A 16690-nucleotide genomic window follows, 5' to 3' on the forward strand; every position below is an offset into this window, starting at 1 on the left:
GGCATGTCAAGCTAGCTTTCAACTCAGTATTTTTCTCTTTTTTTACTTTTGAAATATGGAAAACTCTTTAACAAAAAGAGAGACTCAGCATAAATTACAACATAAATTAATTACTCAACATAAATTAATGTTGTATTAATTCTCCTAATCTCAAGGTGTCCTGACAGGTGCTTTATGCATGTTACACTAATGTTTACAGCCAGTTTTTTGGGAACCAATTTTTTGTGCTAATCCTCATTGTACAGAGAAAAAAGAAAAATAAACTCAGAAGGGTCAAAAATGCTCAAGGTACCCAGCAGTTGAAACTTATTGAAAAACCCAGGCTCTTCTCAACAGGCTGCTTTGCCTCTTTATAGAGCTAAGGGGCAGAAACAATACCGAAGAATGACAGCTGGCAATTTCTGATGTCAATGGGGTTTGTTCCTTTTGTAGAATGAAGCACATCTCTGAGTTTGCTGCTGCCCCATCCAGTATTTCCACAGAGACCTCCCTGCTCAGTCTCTCCCTTTCTCCAGCTCCTGAATGTGCCAGGTACATAAAACTGGGACCCAGGAAAGTTCACAGCAATAACTTTAGAACTCCATTAATTCCTCATTAAAATGTTCACAGCTGAGACTAGCAGCAGGTCTTCAATCCCATTAGGAGCTCATGGCCCGTGCCCCGTAAGGTACTCACAGAAGAGACCCATAAACCCTTCTCACCCATTCCTCCTCTCTCTCAGGCTTTCTACAGAGCATCTTTTGAGTCTTCTAGGCTCCGGGGGCACTGTCAGCTGAATGGCCAAGCTGGAACAGTAGGGATTGAAGCAGAATCAGATGGATAGAGACGGGATGCACATACCTCATGTTTAATCCCACCTCCACAGCAGAGAGGGGAGAAGTCCCTGTCCCATCAGCAGTAGGAATTTCTCAGCCAAGGTCAGTCACACCATCCGACATACTTTGCAGGCTCCTGCAAAGGTCTCCTCACCTGACCTCTACCTGGATTTTGTCCACATTAAGCAAACACTGAAGGTCAAAAGTGCCAATACTTGAGGACATTCCCTAAGAAGCCTCTTGGAACTGATGACAATGAGTTCGTTCCGATTTTTTGCTTTTCTTTCTTTCTTTTTTTGTTTTTGTTTTTGTTTTTTGTTTTTTTAGCTAACAACTCTGGGATGCAATGGAGAGAAACTAGTGAAGAGCTGGTGCAGCCACTGAGTTTGAGAACTGGGGTTGAGGTGTCACTGCTCCCTTCCTCTGTCTCACCGTCCTGGGCCCGAATGACGTGGAAATGTGGAACTTGGGGACAATGACAGCACAGTTCCCATTTTATTTAGAAACAGTCTTGTAATCAGCCCTATTCCTTCAGCTCTATTGGCAAAGGGAGTTCTTTCTTTGATATAATCTGATCTAATCTGAATCATTCATCCTGCTTTTTAGCCATTTTTTTCCCACAAACCAAGACTATTCTGCTTCCAAACATTCTTAGTTCAGTCCCCAACTCATTTTTTTTAACTTAAGATATACTGAAGAACTATGAATAAGATTATGAAAACTGAGAACTAAAAATGCAGTGGAGAGGGATTCCAGGAGTATGCATTCAAGGAATAATAAAAGTGCTCGTAGTGATAACAGTAATATGTAACATGTGCTGGACATTTGCTGTGTTGCAGGCATTGCTAAGTCCTACATAATTGTTTTATATGTTATTTTACTTAATCCTTACAGTGCTCCATGTAAAGTAGATTTCATTTATCATTATCACCAATTTTAAGATGAGGAAATTGAGACACAGAGAAGTTGAGGACCTAGTTCAAAGTCCCACAGCTTATATGAGGCAGAACTAGCATTTGAACCCGGATAATCTGTGCTCAGAACCGGCTCTAGATTTCACCACTGTGCTGAAGTAGGAATAAACAGGAACAAGGGAAATGTAACATTGTGCCCTGTTTCCCTCTTGCCTTTCCTCTTCTAGAATCACAGTGAGGACCTTATATTCTGATTAAACTGTGGGTCCAAGTTAATTGTTTCACGTCAAATCATAAAGCAAACCTGAGACTGAACACAGGTTATCTAAGTTCATTTCTTAAAATCTCTTTCCTGTGGCTTCTTTTCCCCCAAGTGTGTCCAACTGCACTTAATATATTCTTTAAAGTTCTTCTCCGACCTGGAGGAAATACATTGTTCCTCAAGCCTCAAGGCAGGGAGCAGAATGTGAGCCGCTCTGAGTAGAATGGCTTTGAGGAGCCAGGGTCACCCTGAGAAGGATCAACAGAGGAAAAAATGAGAGAGGGTGACCTCACTGTGAGCCCTGGCATGAAGCCCTGTGGAGGAGGAGATAGCAGATGGTGGGGGCAAGTCTCAGTCCATAGCTGGTTCGTGCAGGTCTCTGTACCACCAACAACCCAGACAGTGCATGTGTGCATGGAGTCAGAGTGAGAACATCATTAGAGGAGGAATGGACACCCAGAGTCAAGCAGAGATTTAGAGTCAGCTTCATGAGTGGCACAGACAACTTCTTCTTCCAAGAAGAAAGCTGCTGTCAAGTGACATAGAGGCTAATAATCCAGGCAAAGAAACAGTCCTGGACTGGGATCCAGCTGATCTTGTTCCTAGCCCCAGCCCTGTGTGACCCTATCCTTTTTGTATGTCCTTTTCTGATCCTAGAAAGGAGCATCTCTGCAGTAGCATCACCACTGAGGAGATGCTCCAGGACTCCGAGCCACAGCCCAGAGCCAGTCCTGTGTGTGGGCCAAGGGGGAGATGCCACTTTACTTCTCCCTCTGCATGTCACTTGCTGAACTCTGCACTTTGGGGCTCAGGGCCCAGGATGCAAGAGAGCAGAGCAGGCAGGTGGGAGGTGAAAATGGTGCAGCTGTGTCTACAGAGAACAGTTGCAGGGGAGAAGCTCAGGCTGGAGGGTACAAGAGCGTCCCCAGCTTCCTCCTGTTCCCCTTCTCTTTGCCTGTGGGAGAAAATGGAAGAAGTGTGTGCTGTTGACATGGGGGTTCTTTGGAATTTGTCCCTGAAATTTTGCCAAAAGGAAGTGTGCTAGTAGAGCCGACACCCAGAGTAGAGGACTTTCTTAAGAGGTCCCTGCCTGGGCACAGGTGGTGCTTATCCTGTGGATTTGGGAGAGACATTCCCACCCCTGAGGGAGCTGACATCTGCCTTTCTCTGTAAAGGCTGGGCCTGCCCTGTGGCAAGTTGGGCCCTAACAGGATGTTCCCAGGGTCCAGAGGAGCCAGCAGGGCCCACATTGTGAGAAGGGCAGGGCCAGACCCTATGACTCACAAAACCTCATCCCTCAGAGAGAAGCTCTGATTCCTCAGCCAACAAGACTCCCGTGTGGGAAAGTCTAGTCTAGCTTATCACCTGTCCCTAATCCGCAGGGGTCATGGGGTGGGGACGTGAGAGGAGGCCCAGGAGGCAGTGCTGCAGAGAAGGCTTTGCAGGAGGCTTGATAACCTCACCCAGGGCCAAACCCTATCCTAAGCTCCCCTGTCCATTCCAGGTTCCTCAGTCTCCAGGACAGGTTAGGACATCAGATTCTATCTCCCATGAAGTTCCAGGACATAACTCTGGTTTTCAGGTAGACTTAAAAAAAAGCCCACCTTACCTCAGATCTTTCTTCCAGATGTATCTTTATGCACTTAAGTCTGCCCTCCCCTAGCCACCACCACCATTTAAACCTGACTTCTAGTTGCACTGGCACTCTGGCATCTGATCCCAGTCCCTTCCATTGCCACCCAACCTTTATGTCCTTCTATGTCCTTAGTGGTCATCAGATTTTCCCAGAGTGAGTTCCATAGAATCCAAAGTGTCTTCCCATGGACAAAGGATAGAGGAAAGAGGAGCTACAAACTTGAATCAGGAGATGAACATCTACACTGGCCAAAGAAGGAATGAACTTCCATGAACCAGGTGCTTAGAGCTTTAGTGTACCAGAGCTGGAAAGGGGAATGTCAGAGGCCATGGGAAGCTGGAAATTGTACTGGGAGGGAGGTACTATTTGGGAGAGTGAGGCTACCAAAAAATATGGCTTCTGGAAAAAGATCATGGGAGAGGAGCTTTGTCTGAGCATCTGTCAGTGAATTTAGTGGAAAATAGCCATTCCATATTTCCTTTCTTCTGACTTACTTCTCCCCTAGGGAACACAGAGGCTGTACTACAGTTGGAGAGATTAGGCTTAGATAACAGAATTACTTCCTCTGGGATAGGTGATTAGGATAAAACATACCTGGTGTGCCTGGGCTGATGAGGAGACATTCGATTCAGAGGAAAGGACTGTCAGAAGAACATGGTCTTTAGTCAGATGAGTTTTGATTCATATTCTAGCTCTTCTACCCACCTGTGAAACTGGAGTAAATTTGTTAATCTTTCAGAAACTGAATTCTTTGATCTATCATATGGGAATGTTAGTAAGCCTACAAGACTGTTAGGAAATCCATAGTTCAGTGTATGCCAAATCCCTAGAAGAGTATCTGAAACAGAGATGGTTGTCAGCAAGCCTACAGCCTCCTAAGCCCTGTCTTCACTCCTACATGTGTGAAATCTCTAGAACATGTGGCTGTCTCTCACAGGCCCCATTTATGCCCTGCAGGGACAGAGCCAGATAGAGCAAGGAGATGGAGCTGGACCGTGCACTGCCTGCTTTCCATCAGACGGTGCTGATTCTCGTCTCTGGCCTTTTGTCCTGCTGGGGGTGCCAGGGCTGGAGGACCTGCATGCCTGGCTGTCTGTGCCTGTGAGCTTGCTGTACATGGCAGTGCTGGCAGGGAATGTCTTTCTGGTGGGGCTGGAAGCAGACTGACAATTCATTTCAAGCACCCATGTACCAGCTCTTGGGGCTTCTGGCAGCCACTGACTTGACTCTGGCCACATCCAGAGTGCACATAGCTCTGGTTGTGCTCTGGGGCTTCTCGAGTGAGATCTCCTTTGGGGCTGGCCTTGCCCAGCTCTTTGTCACCCACATAGCCTTCATCTCCGAGTCCTCAGTGCTGGCCATGGCTGTGGACTGCTGTGGCCATCTTCCATCCTTGTGCTATGGGGTGTTGCTGACCCAGCAAGTGGTACTTATAGTGTCTGTGGCCACTGTGTCTTGTGGTGCCTGTGTCATGGCCCCCATTGTGATCCTGCTCAAGTGACTGCCTTACCGTGGGCAGGGGGCCCTGCCCACATATACTGTTATCACATAGGTATGGCTTGACTGGCGTGTGTTGACATGCTCTCCGCATCTGATATGGACTGGCCACCATGCTACTCTCCCCAACCTTGGACCTAAGGCTCATAACTGCTTCTTATGCCCTCATTCTTCATGCTATGCTATGTACCACCTGCCATCCCAGGGTGCCCTCTGCAATGCCCTGGGGACCTGCAGGGCCCATGCCAGCATCACTGTTGTCTTCTACACGTCTGCCCTCTTCTCCTTCTTGGCTCACCGTTTCTGTCACTGCACAGTGCCCAGTCATATCCACATGCTGCTGGCTAACCACTATGTGGTGGTTCCCAGCCCTTAATCCTGTTGTCCATAGAGTATGGACCCAGAAGATCACTCAGAGCCTCAGGCACTTGCTCCAACTCTTCTGGGCAGGAGCTGTGACGAAGGTGGGCCCTGAGAGGGCCTCCCCTCAGGAGTAAAAGTGTTTTCTGTTTTCTCCAGTTTGTGCCCTCAGATGGCCAAAGATGTTGCAAGACCCATCTGCATAGATCACTAACCCAGGCACCACTATCTTGTGTCCCTAGGTGGCCCTGTAGTCACCCTACCCATTTCAGTCACACAGGCAGAGTACACTGAGATGAACTATCCCTGCTTGGCTCTGCCATGCCCAGTCTATTCTTGTTCTTTCTAACCTTGAACTGATCTCTATAGATCAGTCACACACATAATGGAAGGGGCTGGGCCTTGACCATGATGGTCAAGGAGGCCCAGGACACATCCTGTGGATTAGTATCTTGTCTGTCTCCATCACTCAGCCCAGCCAGAACCAGATTCATGAACAGTGGCTCAAGGTGGGGCTTTTTGTACAGTGTCTGACACTATACAGAAAATCCATGCTTTCTGATGGGATGAAGACAGGAGGCACTGGAGAAATGGGACAATGTAAATGAAATAGAACATGGCTCTGGAAACTGACATGGTTTCTTACCTGGGTGATTAATACCTAGAGCTTGGGAGACCTGTCAGCTTTGCATGGGAAGGGAGGGGACAGTGCTGAGGCTGTCTCCCTGAGCTGCTTCCCTACTTTGATCAGATGATAAGGCTACTTCTGCTTTTCCAACTTGTGCTACTGGCTAGTTGTAGATGACAAAATATGGGAAGATGACTCCAGCATCAGTTGTCAATTGTCATGCTTCATGCTCTGTCTGTTCTTCCATCCTTCCTTCCCTCCATCCCCTCCTCTCTAAGGAGATCACCCTCGTTCTAGTAACACCTACCTGCACACAGAACCCTACTCTGTGAAATTTAGTTTTCTCAACCCATCTCCCTCTTATCCTTTGCGTTCTTCTGGACAGCATAGTTACAGCAAGGCCGTGCTAGAGCCTAAAGAAGAATCAATCTTTGGCTTTGGGCAGGGAGACAGAGGGTGAAAATCTGTAAAGCAAGATAAAGATATGATCTCTCAGAAAGGAAAACCCAACAGAGCCCTGTGTGTGTGTCCTGGAGTCATAAATAAGCCTAAGTTCTCAACTCCTTTTCCAGAAGGGGAAGTAGAAATTTCATATGCCTTCCTCTGCTATGTAGATGCTGGGGAAAGGATTTCAATGGATGGGATGAGTAAGCACAGGACCTTCATGCTAAGTAGCCATAATATCTACAGTTGGGGTATTGTGAAAAGTAGAGAAGCAGTAAAGGATACAGATCATAAAGCTACAGGGGCCAAATTCCTCAATAAAAAAGTACGGCCATAGACTCTTCATAGGAGATCTGACATCCCCCTAGGCACCTGGGTGGATGTGAGATTACCTACTGCCTGAGAACTCCTCAAGAGAGAGAATGCAGTAGGACACAGTAATGTGGGATGGCCACCACTAAGAACACTCAGCTGTAACCCCTTGTCCAGGCCTCATGAACCAAATTCTCCCTTCTCTGTAGGGATACACCAGGTGAGAGGCCAAACGACTTGAGACTCAACAGCTTCCTGGGGCAGGTTAGGAAATATTGGAGGGGTCCTCCTCAAAGGGCAGGCAGTGGAGTGAATAGCAGAGTGGGCTGGAAATGTTTAGAGTATCGAGGATTGCACAGGAGGAAGAATGCTAGAGGTGAGGGAGACAATTAGCAGAGCAATTCAGTACAGCGTTGCTGAAGTGTTCCCCCCAGAGGTATGCTTGAGCCCTAGACCAAGAATACACAGTTAACTAAATGGCTTCCATCCTCAAGATTGATCAGATAGGGTTACATTTCCTTCTTAAGTCTCAAAGTTGTGGAATAGACCATAATCTCTCCTGAAAGGGACCCATCTCATGGCCCCCACATGATTTCTCAGGTTTGCCTTAATCTGTCTGGACAGAAGGGCTCAGAAGAGTGGGCACAGATCTGAGCCTGGAGATGGATAAGGAAGATGCTGTTTGCGTGAGATCACTCCCACCCCTTACTTGGAGGTACTGCTCTGTCACAATCCTCTTCTCCACCTCCCATACCCTGCCCCCACCCTTCCCTGCTCTCAGCCCTTTCAGATGTAGAAATATGTACTTCCTCCTGCTGAGACTATTTGCTTTGACTACAGATAAAAGCACAGAGGGAACACCAAGGATTTACTCTGCTACTGCAGCTGGTGCAAGATGCAGCCTGTCTCAGCTCTTCTGACCACGCTGCTGCTGCAGCCCCTGATGCTGCTCCCAGGGCTGCTTCAGGTACAGGCAGAGGGAGGGGGGATCACAAGCAGGTAGGGGAGATTGCACTGAGCTTTGGCTTGTCTTCCTTCACCACTTTGGCCTGCCTATGGGAAGAGTCATTTATATTAGTTACTATAATTCCTCAGTCCACCTCTCCACTCCTGTTTTGAACACTAGATTGAAGACACTTTCCTGATTTTTTTTGCTTGTTTGTTTATTGGACCTGTGGTACCAGCTGGAATTTCCTCAGATAGTTTTCAAGAATTAACCTGTCTCCCAGGTTCTGGGAGAGAGTGATGGCAGAGAGCAGAAGCTGAAGGAAGCATAGCACTCATCTTTGAGATGAATTCTTAGAATGAAGGGAAATAGGTATTGTTCTTGGGATGCCCAGTGGTACAACAGAATGTAGAGAGGCTTAGGTACAGGATGCCTCTTACATTGTTCGGTGAATTAACGAGTATCGGTCCACTGGAAGGTGAGAAGAGGGCCATTTCAGCACAATTACAGAATAATCAAAGGCTTGGATGTGGGATGTCCAGTGCTAGGCAGAAACAAGTTTGAGTTGAAGAGTTAAAAATAGGGACGCTGTTTGGAGGGACTTTAGGGCCAGGTTGGCAATCTTTGAATTGATCCTGTAAGTATAGATGAGTTAATAGAAGTGAGTTAATAGAAGTGTTGCACCAGCAGTGTGATGAGGTCAGTTGCTTACTGTGATCTTCACTTGTGGAGCTCCTGGGGAAGACTAATGGGATGTGGCCAGCCTGAAAACTGTTAGTCTGTCAGCTCTTTTACTTTCTTACCAAGTCATTCTTGAGTGGTGGCTCTAACTAGGACAGGGAAAATAGAATCTGGGTGATGTGGGGATAGGATATCTTTCCTGCAGTGTGAAGAAAAATATGAGTGTCCTTGGCTGTAAAATGGGGATGACACTAATGATCACCTCAAGGACTGTTAATAGAAACAAATAATATGACATATCTGAGGGCACTTTGTAGGGTGTACAGCCCTGGGAGGATGTGAATGAATGGGAAAAAGCATGGGTGCTGACATCTGGGGCAACTGCCTGTCCATCTTCCCACATCCAGTTCAGTGAGTATGCATGTGCTATTGAAGATCAAGACAACCACGTCCTGGAAATGAGCTGGAGTCCAGGAGTCCCAATGCCCTGGCTTCCCCCTGCAAGATTCCAGACTTTGATGTGCTGAGACTGGAGCGGGAGAAGGCACAGGAGCTGATGACCCAGATTAAGGCCAAGGGAGGAGTTAGTGAGGCTGAAGACCTCTTCCACCAACTCCAGGGCCAGGTATGTGGAAACCCATCTCCTCTTCACAGGCTCCTGTCTTTCCTAACCTCACATATTTGACAATTTCCAAAATAAATTCTTTGTGGGGAAGAAGAACCTGAACTGAGAAATATGACAGACTGCATTCAGTTCTTAAGAACTCTCTGTGACCCACATCCCTGGTATCTCATTTCCATAGGTGACTAATGCCAGTCTCATACTCAAGCTTCTGGCTGACTCCAACCAGCACAGCTTCAGCACTCACCAACAGGAGGTGGATGTCCTTGAGGGCCTACTAAGGGAGTGTGAGAGGGAAAGGGAACAAGAACAGGCCTCCACATACCCAGGTCAACCCCTGGCCCCTGGTGAGTTCACAGACTGAATTCCCAAGATCTTGTCTCCCTAGAAACTGGGTTGGAAGTGCAGGATTGGCTATGGAATACTGAGGGGAGGTCAGTAAAGATCCTGATGGAGAATAAATCTTTCATTTCCTTTGTATTAATTCATTTCTGTTGCTTACAACAGAACACACAAAACTGGGTACTTTGTAAGAAAATCAAATTTATTGCTTACAGATTTGGAGGTCAGGAAGTCCACAGTGCAGGGAACACATCTGGTGAGGATCTTAGCTGACGTGACTGTGACCCAGGGGTTTCACATGGTGGAAATGGCAGAGCAGCAAGAGAGAAAGAGTAATCTCCTCATTCATTCTCCTTGTAAAACCCTCAGAACCACTCCCCTGACCGCCATTATTAATTCATTCACTATGGCATGGTCCTACAATCCAATCACCTCTTCAAGACCCCACCCTTCAGTTACCATAATAGGATTTCCCACCCTTATAACACTGTCACAGTGGGAATCAAGCTTCTAATATAGGAACTTTGGGGGACACAATTCAATCAATCCATAGCACGCTGGCTTTGCATGTCATGAGGAATGCAGACCAAGATTAGTATATTAGTATATTGTGAGGACATTTGAACACCCCCATAAGCAGACATACACTAACCTCTACTCATGCAAAATCAACCTGCTTATATACTTGTATGAGTGCTTAGGAGATGGGCATACACCCCAGTGCATCCATGGTTATTACTCTTTCATACTCTGCTCTCTCTGGGTGTGTGTTTTCCACCAAGCTCATCCCTTGCTTGCCATTTCCTCTAGGTTCTTGTGCCCATCGAGGCCTCCAAAAAGTCAGCAAACCCCTTATGGTACAGCTCAATTGGAGAGGCTTCTCACACAAGTCAGGTGCCTAGGGCCGAGACTCAGCACCCAATCCAGGCTCTTCCCTTTACTGGGTGGCCCCTCTGCTTGCAGATGGCAGGTAAGGCCTGGATGACTTCACTTCTGTAACCAGTTTCATTTCAAATATCCTCTAAGCTTACTTTAACAGGTTTTTTGTAGCCCAGATCAGCTTCCTCCCTCTATTGCAGGTGTACCTCTGGGCTACTTTAGCCTAGGCCTGATAGGTCACCTCCTTAAGCTCTTCTCATAGTCTTAGACCACTGGGTGCTTCCATCACAAACACATTCTCTGAAATTTTAATACCATAATCCATAGATTGTTCTATCTCTTAATCTGGTCCTATCTCAAGGACAAATTTTTCCACACCAGGGCCTTAGTATCTTAATTTCCTGCTTAGAGAAAGTCTAGATCAGGACCCTGGCCAAGCTTGAGACTAGGAATAAAACTAATCTGAGTTTGCATCACAGTACTGCCATTGAAGTTAAGTGACCTTGGAGAAATAAATTAATATCTAAGGCCCATTGTTAGTCATCTATAAAATGAGAATAATTACATATATGAGAAGATCACATGAGGTTACATAGATAAGTATGGACAGCATAATAGGTGCTGATAAAATATTTATTAGATGACAGAATGGCTATGTGAGTCAATGAAAGGATGAGTGAGCCCCTTAATAAATCATCAGCCTCGCTAGAGAGGTAGGGGTAACTTACATAATATTTAATGTTAGTATGTGTGAAAGTGGGGTGTACACTCAGTTGAATAGGAGGTCATGGCAGCGGGGGATGAATGTGGGTTGAACCAGTCATTGAAGAGCCCCAGTTGAAGGTCATCTCATAAAGATTAGCATTATTGTTAATAATGCTCCTCAATTTCTATAAACACATTGTAGAATATGAAATACATTTTCATGCCTTTGTTCTTTGAATTTTCTCAAAATGCTTATGGGTAAATTGGAATTTACTGCCCAATGTTAAGAGACGAGACTACTCATAACTCGGGGATAATTTAAGGATTTTCCAAAGTGACCTCATGAGCATAAATCTCACTGAATCGAGCTCCAGAACTTAGTCCTTCTAGAAAACACCTGCAACTCAAGGGCAAGTAGAAGGCAGTGTAGTCTTGGTACAGAAGAGTGCCCATAAAAAAAGATAATAGCTACCACCTGTTGATTGCTCACTTTGAGACAATTACAAAGAAGACAATTAGCAGAGTATTATCTTGGTCAGTCCTGACAATCAATAAAGTAGATTCTTTTGTTATCCTCTTACAGAATTTACTAATAATCTGTATGACTTTGAGCATATTATTCAAGTGTTCTTAGGTCTAGCCTACTAATCTGTGAGGATAAAACCTGCATTACAGTGTTCTTATTATAATGAAATGAGATAATGCATATTCAGTGCCTAACAGGCACTGTAGCTGTTGGTGACTTTATTATTACTGCTAGGGATATATATATATATATATATTTTTTTTTTTTTTTTTGCAATAACTTGTCAGAGTATGAAGTAAAAAAAAAAAAAAGAAAGAAAGAAAAGATGGAAAACCCATCCAACTCTGTGTGATTCCAAAGCCCCTACTGTTAGCACACTAACCTACCATTTTCATAGCACTTTTCTAACCTGGGATTGCTGCCATCTAATGATTCTGATGTGGGGGCTTGGCCTAGGTACTTTGACTACTACAGGTTGTGCAAGTCCTATAATGACCTGGTGCTGCAGAAGAACTATAAGGAGAGGAACATGGGCTATGGAGATGGCAGTGGCAATACGGTGTACAAAAACATCATGTATTTTAACTACTATGGCACCAACAACATGGCTATGGTGAACCTTTCCTCAAATACCCTAGTACTGCAGTACCCATTGCCCAGTGCCACCTATAATAACCACTTCTCATATGCCCATGTGCCCTGGAAGGACTTGGATTTTGCTGGTGATGAGAAGGGGCTTTGGGTGCTCTATGCCAATGAGGAGAGCAAGGGCAACCTGGTTGTGAGTCGTCTCAATGCCAGCACCCTGGAAGTGGAGAAAACCTGGCACACCAGCCAGTACAGGCCAGCCCTGTCAGGGGCCTTCATGGCCTGTGGAGTGCTCTACACCTTACGTTCGCTGAGCACCCGCCAAGAAGAGATCTTCTATGCTTTCGACACCACCACTGGGCAGGAGCGCCACCTCAGCATCTTGTTGGACAAGATACTAGAAAACCTGCAGGGCATTAATTACTGCCCCTCAGACCACAAGCTCTACGTCTACAATGATGGCTACCTGATAACTTATGATCTCACCTTTCTGACACTGAAGCACAAGCTAGCAAGACCATCAGCCAAAAGTCCCTCTGGGGCTCTTGCTTCACTAAAACCTGTCAAACTCAACAAGTGCTCCAGGATTTGAGATCCCAGGGTTGGGCAGGGCATTGGTAGAATTGTGTCCTCTTTTTCACCTGTGGGAGGACCACTTACCAAAATGGCCATGGCCCTAATGATTGGGAAATATTGATTATATCTAGTTAGTTCCTTATGAATCAACACATTGAGGTTCCTTTTAATACTGATTTAGGTGTATTTGATAGAAAAACAAAACAAAACCTTAGCTAGGAAAATGATAGTCCCTCTTTCTGATGTTTTGGCATCTCATGTTTTGTGTTTTGTAAACTGCAAGTCAGCTCCTACAATTCTAGGGTTCTGTGACATAGAACAGTCAGTCTCAGGTTGAGAGCATCTGATTCCAGTGCAAAAGTTCCTGGGGAGCTGGTCATTAGAGTGGGATATGCAAGTTCGATCTTTTTACCCTCCCTCCTTTGTTGTCCCTGGGGAGGAAAGGAGAAGGGTCTTGGTCTAAAGATCAATTTATCATTGTCCTGAATCAATCTCAGTTCTGAGTGCAATTGAGAGAGGTGCTTAGGCCTGAGTGCTGCTCTAGGAAGTTAGCAAATGGTAATTGAGCAGGAGGAGGATCTGACACTATTGGGCTGGGGTGCAGACATTCTCAATAAAGAATCTTTGGTGTGACAGCAGGAAGTCTCCTGGCAAATGTCTGTAGTCTCTTTGCCTGTCTTCAGCACACTGAGAACATGGGCCCAAACTCTCTGTTGGTCCCTTATCTGTCTGCAGGGTGTTCCTCCCCTTCCAGACAGGTGGATAGAATGTGTAAGGATTCAGATCCTGAAGTCTTCCTAGAGGATGCATGCACTTTTGGACACATATACATTCATAAATATACATTCAATAAGACACATGAATTCTCACTCTTATATATACATTTCCATCTACACCCAAACATCACCATAGAGATACATGTACATTTTAACATGTCCACTAATAGAAAATTCATCAACTTACCAAATCAAAATTAAACATCATCCTCCAAATTTGCATGGAGCTGAGAATCTAGCATTTTAGTAGCCTGAACCTGTCTTCTTAGGAATTTTACTACTAACCACCTCTATCCACACCTCTTGATTTACAGACACCTCTCCCACTTAATGATTTGATGTGAAAGTGGTCACTTAAGACTGGGCTAGAACATGGAAACAAATCATTCTAAACATTTTGTTAGAATGACATGTAGAAAAATCAAGCAATATGTGAATAAAAAGTGTGTTGCAAGAAACAGCTCCCTCACCTTCAGCTCAGAGTCCCCTACAGGGAGCCTCCCTGGCTGGCATCCTCATGCTTCCTAGGGCCAAGAAAATCTCTTCCCCACCATATGGGAGCATTCTTAGTTGTGTCTAGACTCACAAAAGATCCCAGAGAAAAACATGACCTCCCCTTCCACATAGACCTTTAGTATTGCTCCATTTTCCTTTCTAAGATCCACCTTTTCCAGATCATTAACAAAATTAATGAGCTCCTTTGTATGGCAGAGACTCCATTTTTATTGACAGGAGTAAATATTTGTTTATGACTTCAGTAGACCCAACTTTTCCTAAAACAAACCTCACATCCCTATAATGGACCTACACATATTCCACATTAAAAAAAAAAAAAATCTGGGTTTTATTTATTTTACTAGCTTTATCCTGAATACTCTGTCCCCATTTTTCTGAAAAATTGTCTTATTTTATTTTATTATAGATTCTTGAAGTCCCCTAAATATGTCCTCTTTCCCCAGCTACTCTTGGCAGACCGTGAGGCTAGAGTCGACATCACAATATCCCTTTTCTGAAGAGGTCATGCCCTCGGTGGGTGGGGCAGGAGGAGGGGCAGCCCTGGGAAGAGTCATCACCACTCAGTCCACCGTGTGCCAACTATGAATCAGTAGCCACACCAGGCCTCAGCTGGGCCACATCTGGAGACCTGGGGTGAGGGTACAACATCACAAAATATCTGGCCCCAGCCTGGTCACTCATCCCCTTTTGGGCAACAAAGAAACTAGCCTGTGGCCTGAGAACACAACACCTGAGACAAAGGCCAGGAAAAATATTTGTCTGCCCTCACCCCTCCTGCCCCTGCTTCTACCTGCTCCCACCTGACCACCCACTGAGATCCATGTCGCATGTCATCTCTCAAACACCCAGGATGTCCCAGAGTGGATGTCCTGCAGATCTGCCTGCAGACAGGAATATCTCTTCACGTGTCACTCGAGTGATAGTGAAGACGCCCGGCAACCAGAAGGACTTTGTGGTAGCTGATGACACCTCGGTGAGGCAGTTCAAAGAGAAGCTATCGGCTCACTTCAAATGCCGAATGGACCAACTAGTGCTAGTCTTCATGGGCCGCCTTCTCAAAGACCATGACACACTGAGCCAGAGGGGCATCATGGATGGTCACACCATCCACCTGGTCATCAAGTCCAAGCAAGGCTCCCAATCCCCAGCCCATTCCTCCCAGAAACTGCCAACTAATGAGCCCTGGTACCAGGACAGAAACACCAAAGGAAACAGCAGTGGGGTGCACCAACCTGAGGGCGTGAGTCAAGCCCCAGTAGAATCAGCTGTCTTTGTGAGGTCAGATGCACCCAAGGTGCATACCCAGGACCTGGAAGTGGCCAGTCAAGAGCACATAACACAGAATCTGGAGAATCCTACCATCCAGCAGCTTCTATCCAACATGGAGTTCATGAAGCAGTTTATCTTAGAACACCCAGACATACAGCAACTGATGCAGCAGAACCCAGAGGTCTCCCACCTCCTTAACAACTCTGAGATCCTATGGCAGACTCTGGAGCTAGCCAGAAGCCTTGCCATGATCCAGGAGATAATGCAGATACAGCAACCTGCACAGAACGGTGAGCATCCACTGAACCCACAGCCATACCTGGGCTTAGAGACAGTTTCAGGTGGGAACAATGCCCTGGGGCAGAGCTATGCCAATTTCAATGACCAAACACTCAATAGCCTGCGAGATCCTTTTGGGGGCAACCCTTTCATAGCTCTCCTGGCAGGACAAGCACTGGAACAAGTCCAGTCCTCCACCTCACCTCCACCACCATCCAAGGAACGGCAAGACCAGCTTCCACAGCTCCCTACAACACGAGTCATCTATACTAGTTCTTGTGGTCTATCCTCAATCACCTCGACCAGTGCCACCCCCCACAGGGTCAACTATACTTCCAGGGCCAGTGTTGCCACTATCTCCACCAAGGGCAGGAGCCATATCTGTGCCATTCAGCAGTCAGCTGAGATACCAGCCTTACCTAGCGTGGAGCTCACCCGAGAACCCCAGGAAGAAGACAATGATGCCACCATCTCTCTAGGTAGCTCTGACCAGAGATCAGAGGATGATCTCCAGCTGTTGAATGAGCAGACCACCTCCCAGACCACAGGAGGCATGATGCAGTTACTTATGAACAACCCCTATCTGGCAGCTCAGATGATGTTATTCATGAGTATGCCCCAGGTGAGTGAGCAGTGGAGGCAGCAGCTGCCTGCATTCCTGCAGCAAACACAGCTTTCTGATCTGCTCATAGCCCTAGCCAACCCTAAAACATCCCAAGCAATATTGCACATTGAGCAGGGTCTCCAGCTGTTGGCCACAGAAGCTCCTGTTCTTCTGCCCTGGGTTGCACCCTACCTATGGGGCCTGGGTTGGCTTTCTTCCCCCAGCTGCAGCTACCCTGACATTTTGCCCTGGGCCAAGAACATGCCAGATATGGCTAAGCCCAAAGGGCCTGAGTGCTGCCACAAATCTGGGGCAGTCCCACAGAAGCTAAAATCCCTTGTTGAAGACACTTCAAACTCTCTACAAGCCCCTGAGATTCGTTTCAGCAAACAGATGGACTCTCTCCAGGCCATGGGATTTGGGAACCACCATGCCAATCTACAGGCACTCATCGCTACTGAGGGGGACACCAGTGCTGCTGTCCGAAAGCTCATGAGATCCCAGGGGTTCTAA

At 46.3% G+C, this 16690-nt stretch overlaps 2 protein-coding genes across 2 annotated transcripts; both read left to right on the top strand.

Moving 5' to 3' along the window:
* Positions 1–7763: 7763 nt before the first annotated feature.
* LOC134376355 (olfactomedin-4-like) lies at positions 7764–12749 on the top strand. Its single transcript, XM_063094939.1, is given in 5 exon segments — positions 7764–7867; positions 8931–9120; positions 9299–9464; positions 10270–10429; positions 12026–12749. Coding segments are annotated over 5 exon segments (1344 nt in total).
* Positions 12750–14845: 2096 nt separating this feature from the next.
* UBQLNL (ubiquilin like) lies at positions 14846–16690 on the top strand. Its single transcript, XM_063092816.1, has one exon. It carries the CDS (start codon positions 14846–14848, stop codon positions 16688–16690), a length of 1845 nt encoding a protein of 614 aa, XP_062948886.1.

This window comes from Cynocephalus volans, chromosome 4 (genome assembly GCF_027409185.1).
Source record: "Cynocephalus volans isolate mCynVol1 chromosome 4, mCynVol1.pri, whole genome shotgun sequence".
Classification (NCBI taxonomy): Eukaryota; Metazoa; Chordata; class Mammalia; order Dermoptera; family Cynocephalidae; genus Cynocephalus; species Cynocephalus volans.